This window comes from Psittacula echo (genome assembly GCF_963264785.1).
Source record: "Psittacula echo genome assembly, chromosome: 24".
NCBI classification, from domain to species: domain Eukaryota; kingdom Metazoa; phylum Chordata; class Aves; order Psittaciformes; family Psittacidae; genus Psittacula; species Psittacula echo.
Window position 1 is genome coordinate 1,648,581 of NC_137759.1, and position 7,827 is coordinate 1,656,407.

Here is a 7,827-nt window from a genome sequence, read left to right on the forward strand (position 1 = left end):
GGATGAATATTTCATGGCAGACGCTCGGGGCTGGATCTCCTGAGTTATTTATGTCGGCGCTGGCACATCTGGAAACTGAACTGATGGCGCTGGAGTGGCTGCGGCGGATGGAGCCCCCCAGAGCCCCCGGGCAGCGTCCCCCCTTCCCTGGGCCAGCCAGAGAAACGTGTGCCAGAGCCCCCCAGCTCCTGGGGGCTGAGATCCCACCCCCCCCCCCCACCTCCCCGCACTGCAGGCTGGTGCCTGAGCCCCGAGTTCTCACGGGGTGCCCCAAATCCCGGCCGGGCTGCGGGTCCCCCTCACCGTGGGAATGATCCCCCCCGAGCGCAGTGGGGCTGGGGAAGGGGAGCCAGGGCCTGGCTGTGGGGCAGGGGGAGCGGGGCGGCCCCCGGGGGTTCCGGTGCGCAGTTGGGAGCAGTGGGAGCGGGGCAGCCCCGGCGCTGCCGCCGCGGTGCGGTGTTGCAGTGCGGGACACTGCGGCGGCAGCCCCGCGGCTGCGGGACGCCGGTGCCCGGGGTCGGGCAGCGCAGAGCCCGGGGTTGGGGGAAACCGGCCCGGCCGCAGAGAGCTGCCCCCGCCCGGGGTCCCGGTACCGGCGGGTCCGCCCCGGCTCCTCGCAGCCCCCCGCACTCACCGTGTCTCTGCGGGCGCCGGTGCCGACCCGCAGGAGGGGCCCGGCCGCAGGAGCGCTTCGGTACCGCCGGTGCTGCCGGTGCGGCTCCGCGCAGGGGGCGGCACCGGGAGCTCGGCCCGGCCCTGCCCCGGCTCCCGGCGCTGCGCAGGGCCGACGGCTCGCCAAGGTCACCGGTTCCCCGGTACCGCCGGTGCCCCCGGCCCGCGATGCGGGGAGAACCCGCGGGGGGGGACGAGTTTTACCCCTTAATTCCAACTCCAAAGGGCAGCGCGGAGCCACCGTCAGCACCCACCCATGTACTCCCCTCGTGTACCCCCACCCGTGTGCACCTCCAGGCTCACACCCCCCAACCCCACCCTGAGCCCCTCCAGCGAGGGCGGCAGGACCCCCCCCCCGAGCCCCTGCACCCCAAAGAGCAGGAGGGGGCAAAGTCTGGCAGCTCCTCCATCCCCGCCGGGTGGGTGACACGGGGGGTCCAATGCGGTGCTGCTGCCGCTGGCCCGGGGGTGACAGCCGGGACCACAGCAGGGACACCGGCGCAGAGGCCGAACCTTCACTCCTTTATTGTGTAAACAGTGTTTTCCTGGCAGTCCTCACTCCCGTGTCCTGCTGGGGTGCAACGGGGCCCCCACAGCCCCCCACCAGCGGGACCCCTTCAAGACCGCGCAAGGGCAGGGCTGTGGCTGCAACAATGGCCCTGCAGAGCACCCCAGGTCCTCCTGGTGCAGCCCACAGCGTTAGGGGATGCAGGGCGGATAGGAGCATCCCTGAGGACACCTCTGTCAGGCAGGTCTCACCACAGGCTGCTCCGGTGCCATTGCAGGAAAAGGGGGACAGGCAGCAGCCCCGGGGCGGGCAGGAAGGGTCACTGGTGCTTCTTGCCCCCTTGCAGGCTGGCAGAGGTGGCGGGCAGGAAGAAGGCAGGGCTGTGCAGGCAGCGCAGGGCCAGGAGCTGCGGCCCCAGCGCGTAGAGGACGTTGGTGAGGAGGAAGCTCCACCAGACATCCTCAGGGGTCTGGTAGGGGAAGGGCGTGCGGCTGTGCAGCGAGGAGCCCACGTGCGAGAACTGAGCCTGGGGACACAGGACAGCGGTGGCACGGGGTGGGCGACAGCACCAAAGGGTGCTGAGCAGGAGCACACCCAGCACATCCTATCTATAGACCTGCCGGCTCGCTCCAGCCTATTTCTGTCAAGTTAATCCCCGGCTCCATTAAGATCCGCCGAGGCCAAAGCAATTACCCGGCAGCGGCGGTGGGAGCTGCTCCACATCAGCTGCGGGTGTGGAGCTGCTCCCCCAAGCTCTGGCCTTGCTCTGGTCTGGTGGGGACCGAAACCGAGCCCAGGGGTCCCACCATGGTCCCCCCCTCAGCCCTCACCTGCGCCACGGCACCAGCAAACACGAGGCTCCAGTCGGGCAGCCAGGAGCAGCCGGGCAGCACCAGCCCGTAGATGCAGAGGCAGAAGAAGGGGAGGACGTAGAACAAATAGATCAGCATCTAGGGGATACACGGGGAGTGTCACCCTGTCCCTGGTGCCACCGGGGGGACTCCAGCCCTGCCTGGACCCTGCTCACCTGCACTTTGGGGTAGGCGACGGGGTCGCGCAGGTACGGCTCGTGCTGGTAGATGTACTCGAAGCACGAATCAGCGGGACAGTCCAGAACCACCTGGGGACGTGGACAGTGGCAGATGCAGCCTCCCCTGGACCCTCATGGCCCCTCTGGGATCCCCATGCAGGGACCCAGCACTCACCATCCCCCTGAAGAAGGTGAACGCAGCAATGAGGAGCAGGACCAGGACCAGCCCCATGTCCTGGGGCCGCTGGTACAGGCGCTTCCGCTGCTCCTCTGCCACCTGGGAGAGGGAAAATGCCCTGGGTTTGGTCCCACACCCTGTGGTCCACCTCTGGCACAGGGATAAGGGTGATGGCTCCCACAAAGCTCCTGCCGCAGCTCCCAGCTCACCTTCTCGGGGCTGAGGCATGGCAGGGCCTTGGGCTGCTGGAAGAGCCGCATCCCAGCCCAGATGGGAATGAGGATGTAGGGCAGGTTGAGCAGGAAGGCAGGGCTGAGGTCAGAGCTGTATTTCCCTGGGGAAGGAGAGCAGAGGATGGGCACAGCACAGTATCGATACCTGCTGCTTGCCTCCAGCTCAGCACCTTCCTCCTCTGCCTGCGGGCAAGTGCCTGGGAGCAAAGTCGCTGGACAAACAGGGCATGGAAGCAGCCTGGATGGAGCAAAGCCCTGCTCCGCACCCCTGTACCTATGAGATTCCCAAGCAGGAAGACAATGATGCTCATCACCAGAGAGCCCAGCCAGAAGAGACCCAGGTTTCTGTAGTTCTTTCTGCAGAGACATCAGGATCAGACACCTCTGATCACCCCCTTGCAACATTCCTTCAGGGATCCTCCAACCCCCAGGAGCCCCTCTGGACTCTGGATCCATGAGGATACCACACAGCCACTGAAGCCACTTTGCCTCCCTGCTTACCTCCGGCCGATGGCTGCCATCATGGTGAGGTAGAGCCCATAGTGGATGATTCCATCCCAGTAACAGATCATGATCCCGTGCGCTGTGCGCAGGTAGGGCTCACCCTGCCCATTGGGAGATAACGGATCATAACGGGATGGGGACGAGCACCTTCCCAATCCCCCTCCCCATGATGCTGCTCCGTGCATTGTTCCTCTGTGGCAGGAGCAGCTTTGGGAGCAGGAGCAGCTTCTGTGCGTGGGTGAGGTGGTACCTCTCTGACGTAGACCTCCATGAAGCCGGAGATGAAGCCATCCTCCTCCAGCGAGATGATCAGGTCAACGATGGAGGTGAAGGAGAACACCACAAACACTGCAGGAAAGGAGCCAGCTCTGAGCAGATCCCACGGTGCTTCCCAAATACCACATCTGCGCTCCCTGGCAGGCACGGGATCAGTCCCCACGCCCCAGGGAGGGCCTCACCGCAGAACAGCGGGTCCTGGAAGTGGCTCCCTCCTCTTACGAAGAAGATGATGGAGAAGAGGCCGGCAGACACCAGCAGCCCTGTCAGCATCAGCGCCAGCGGGCTCCTGCAGGACAGCAGGGTGGGCTCCAGCACCCGGGCACTGCCGGGGAGTGAAGCCCTGTTTGTCCCAGTCCAGGTGAAAGCACCTTTTGTCCCCCCCCAGTTCTGAGAGGTGTCCACCAGAGCAGGAGGAATGGCAGGATCAGACCCTGCAGCCTGGTGCTGCCCATCCCCTGCAGCAGGGAAATGGCTCCTCTGGGTTCTAAAACAACCCCAGGGAAGCAAATCCCAGAGGAAGGCCGGGTCTGACACCCAGGCATGGGTGGGAAGTGGCTGCCTCGCCAAGGCTCCTGTGCCCCCACTGTGGTCCATCCTCTCCAGGCTGCGGCAAGGGGCCACTGTCGTAAGAGACCAGGGAACTTGATTATAAACTGCATCAGTAACGAGATGCTGAACCTGGGTCCTAAAAGAGTGAAGAGGTTGGAGGAAAGTCGCCCCTGAGCTTGCTGCATCCCCTGCGGGAGCTGCAGCTCTGCCCTAGCCAATGCCTCAGCTGTGAAACACAGAAAGCATCCCAGTGTTTCCACTCAAGCCTTTAACCCTGTTACCAAAGGAAAAGGCCAAGTGGTGGCTGATGGTCTGCGCAGACACCAGTGTCAATACGCAGTCACCCGCCCGTGCGCTCCCATGTTCTGAGCAGGGACAAAAGGCCACCAGGGTCACCCAGCTCAGGTCCTGCCTACAGGAGGCTGTGACAACACCCAGCTCGTGTTTGCTTTGTGCAGGTAGAATTGCTCTTCCTGGGCCAGGGCCAGTGAGCGCAGGACCCCGTGCCAGGGCCAGGACGGGTGACACAGCAGCACCGAGCGAGGCCTGAGCTTGTCCTCAAGCGTCCAACCAACAGAGATGTGACTGAAAACCCCCTCAAACCGATGCAATAGCCGAAGTGTCCCCTCCTCAGTGCATTGTTACTGCTGCATCAGTAGTTACTACACAACTAATCACCCCACAGAGTGATTAATTCCAGTACAGGTGCTGCAGTGGAGCAGCCCAACACTGGGCTCCTCGGGTCACTGTGTGTGATGAGGCTCGAGGCACACCAACACGTGTTGGCATGCACCGGGCTACCCCACGCGTACCAGCACCTTGGGGTGCTGTGCTCAGGGCACCCAGCCCTTCCTGGCAGGCTGAGGGGCTTGGGAGGCCACCATCGCCCATCCCACAGCAGGGACTGATTAAAGTCATCCCACTGAGATGCAGGAGAATGCCACAGCCCTCAGTTTGGGGGAGCAGCATTCCCACATGGACGTGGTTTTACCTGGCTCTGCTGTGGATTTCATAGTGATGGATCCCGGAGAGCTGGGCTGCAGCACTGCAGTGCCACATGGGATGGAAGAGAAAGAGGAGGCCAAAAATACGGGAATGAAAATTGAGAGATCATTAAGTAAAGTTTATCGGGTGGCCAGGAAAGTCCCGGCTCTGGGATGAAGAGAGATTTGGCTAAAAGCCCTTCCTGCTGCTAAAGCTACAGCAGAAATGAGCTATAAAAAGAAATGTATAATGAACGGAAAAAGGAGGGTGAAGGGGCCTGGCAGGAGCGAGAGGATAGAAAGTGTGGAAAAGGGATGGAAGAACACAAGGAGAAAACCCAGAGTTCCTGAGGCATGAGATAGGAAAGCAGAGAAAAGCAAAGAGTCTGAATGTGGTTTGACATAGAAGGGAAATCAAACATGTCAGGGAGCGGTGAGAGCTGACCCCGGCTCTGGCTGGTGCCAGATGGGGATGTGCTGGGATCCTGTGTGGGATGAGGGGAGTGGATGCGGGATGGGGATGTGCTGAGCACTCAGGACACGTCACTGGAACTCAGAGTGGGGCTGTTGTCAGCAGCGTGACAGCAGTGGTGACAGGGCCAGCCTGGACCGTGGCATCAGCCAAGACACCAGGAGGGTCACTTCTGGGGGGCAGAGCAGGATTCAGAGGGTCCCCAGCACCCAGTATTGGAGCTCTTATCCCTGTGACCTGGAGCCAGGTAGCTGGAAAGGATGCTCCTCAATCACAGAGGTGCTCAGCACCATGATCCCCCAGGACTGGGGCTATCATTGAGCCCCATTGTGCTTCACGGTGTGCAATGAGCCTGAGCAACCCCTGGTAATTTGATTTCAAAGCCATAAAGGCAGCCAGGAACCACGTCAGCAACCTCCAGCCTGCAGCAGCCTTCCAGGGGCACCAGGATGAAGCCCCCTGCCCCGGGATGTGCCCCCCACAGCACCGTGCCCTGGACACCGCTGCCCCCTCTCCGGGGCCGGATGGGACCCAGTAGCGTGTCCTGGCGGGACGGCTCCCGCCAGCCCCGGGCAGAGGCTGGACCCAGCGCCCAGGCCAGGACCCGCACCCACAGCCCCAAGCGCTGTCCCCAGCCCGCACTCACTCTGCCAGGGCGGCCGCGCCGTTGATGCCAAAGGCCACCGGGATGGCGAGCAGGGAAGGGGCGAGCGCGCCCGGCGCTGCCGGGAGCTGCATCCCCGGCCCGGCCACCGCCGCCGCCCGCAGCCCGCGGACTTCGGCCCCGGTGCCGGCGGAGGCAGCGCTCTTAAAGCGGCAGAGCCGGCGGGAGGGAGGCTGAGGGGTCCCGCGGGGAGCGGGCGAACACGCGTGAACCCCTGCACATGCGGGAGTCTGTGCTGGGGGGGCGGTACCGTGAGAAAGGGGGCTAAGGGCTGGGGGGAAGATAAAGCAGCTCTGCCACGGGGACAGGCTGAGAGAGCTGGGCTGGGGCAGCCTGGACAAGAGAAGGCTCCTGAAGGGGAGACCTGAGAGCAGCTCCAGTGCCTAAAGGGGCTGCAGGAAACCTGGAGAGGGGCTTTGGACAAGGGCCTGTAGGGACAGGACAAGGGGAATGGCTTTAACCTGCCAGAGGGGAGACTGAGCTGAGCTCTTAGGCAGAAGCTCTTCCCTGTGAGGGTGCTGAGGCGCTGGCCCAGGGTGCCCAGAGAAGCTGTGGCTGCCCCATCCCTGGCAGTGTTCAAGGCCAGGTTGGACACAGGGGCTTGGAGCAAGCTGCTCTAGTGGAAGGGGTCCCCATCCATGGCAGGGGCTTGGAATTGGGTGAGCTTTCAGGTCTCTTCCAACAAACTGGTCTGCGATTCCACGATAAAACCTCTCAAGAAGAGGCTTTGCTTGGGAGTGTGGTTTTGTTTCTTTTTTCTCAATTCACCTCAGTCAGAGCAATCCCAGGCACAGCTACAGGTTGGGCAGAGAAGAGATTCAGAGCAGCCCTGCAGAGAAGGGCTTGGGGGTGTTGGTCGATGAGAAAATGAACATGAGCCGGCTGCAGTGTGCGCTCGCAGCCCAGAAAGCAACCGTATCCTGGGCTGCATCAAGAGGAGCGTGACCAGCAGGTCGAAGGAGGTGATCCTGCCCCTCTGCTCTGCTCTCATGAGACCTCACATGGAGCATTGTGTGCAGTTCTGGTGTCCTCAACATAAAAAGGACATGGAACTGTTGGAACAAGTCCAGAGGAGGCCACGAGGATGATCAGGGGCTGGAGCACCTCCTGTATGAAGACAGGCTGAGAAAGTTGGGGCTGTTCAGCCTGGAGAAGAGAAGCTGCGTGGAGACCTCAGAGCAGCTTCCAGTATCTGAAGGGGGCCTACAAGGATGCTGGGGAGGGACTCTTCATCAGGGACTGCAGCGATAGGACAAGGGGTAACGGGTTCAAACTGAAACAGGGGAAGTTTGGATTGGATCTAAGGAAGAAATTCTTTACTGTGAGGGTGCTGAGGCACTGGAATGGGTTGCCCAGGGAGGTTGTGAATGCTCCATCCCTGGCGGTGTTCAAGGCCAGGTTGGATGAGGCCTTGGGTGGCACGGTTTAGTGTGGGGTGTCCCTGCCCATGGCAGGGGGGTTGGAACTGGATGATCTTGAGGTCCTTTCCAACCCTGACTGTTCTATGATCCTATGATTCATTCTAAAATCTGAAGTACTTAAACGATCCAGGAGGACACACCTCTTCAGCTCTCTGAGAGCAAGATAGGAGAAGTGAAGCACATGAAAGCCAATGCTTCGTCTCTGCCTTTAACAAGGGATTGAAGGCAGAAGGAGCCCAGCGTTCTGCTGACCTGCTCCTCTCATGCTCTGCTCAATCTGCTCGACCTGCCCCCAGTCCATTACGAGACCTGGGCACACACTCCATCACTTCCA

At 61.9% G+C, this 7,827-nt stretch overlaps 1 protein-coding gene across 1 annotated transcript; it reads right to left on the minus strand.

The window, feature by feature from the left end:
- Positions 1–1,499: 1,499 nt before the first annotated feature.
- Positions 1,500–6,146, minus strand: TM6SF2 (transmembrane 6 superfamily member 2; the record flags this gene model as incomplete). The annotated part of the gene is made up of 10 exons (XM_080634224.1): positions 1,500–1,706; positions 2,011–2,130; positions 2,208–2,300; positions 2,386–2,487; positions 2,598–2,722; positions 2,896–2,978; positions 3,123–3,226; positions 3,376–3,473; positions 3,584–3,690; positions 6,055–6,146. 10 exons carry the CDS (start codon positions 6,144–6,146, stop codon positions 1,500–1,502), a joined length of 1,131 nt encoding a protein of 376 aa, XP_080490350.1.
- Positions 6,147–7,827: the final 1,681 nt, after the last annotated feature.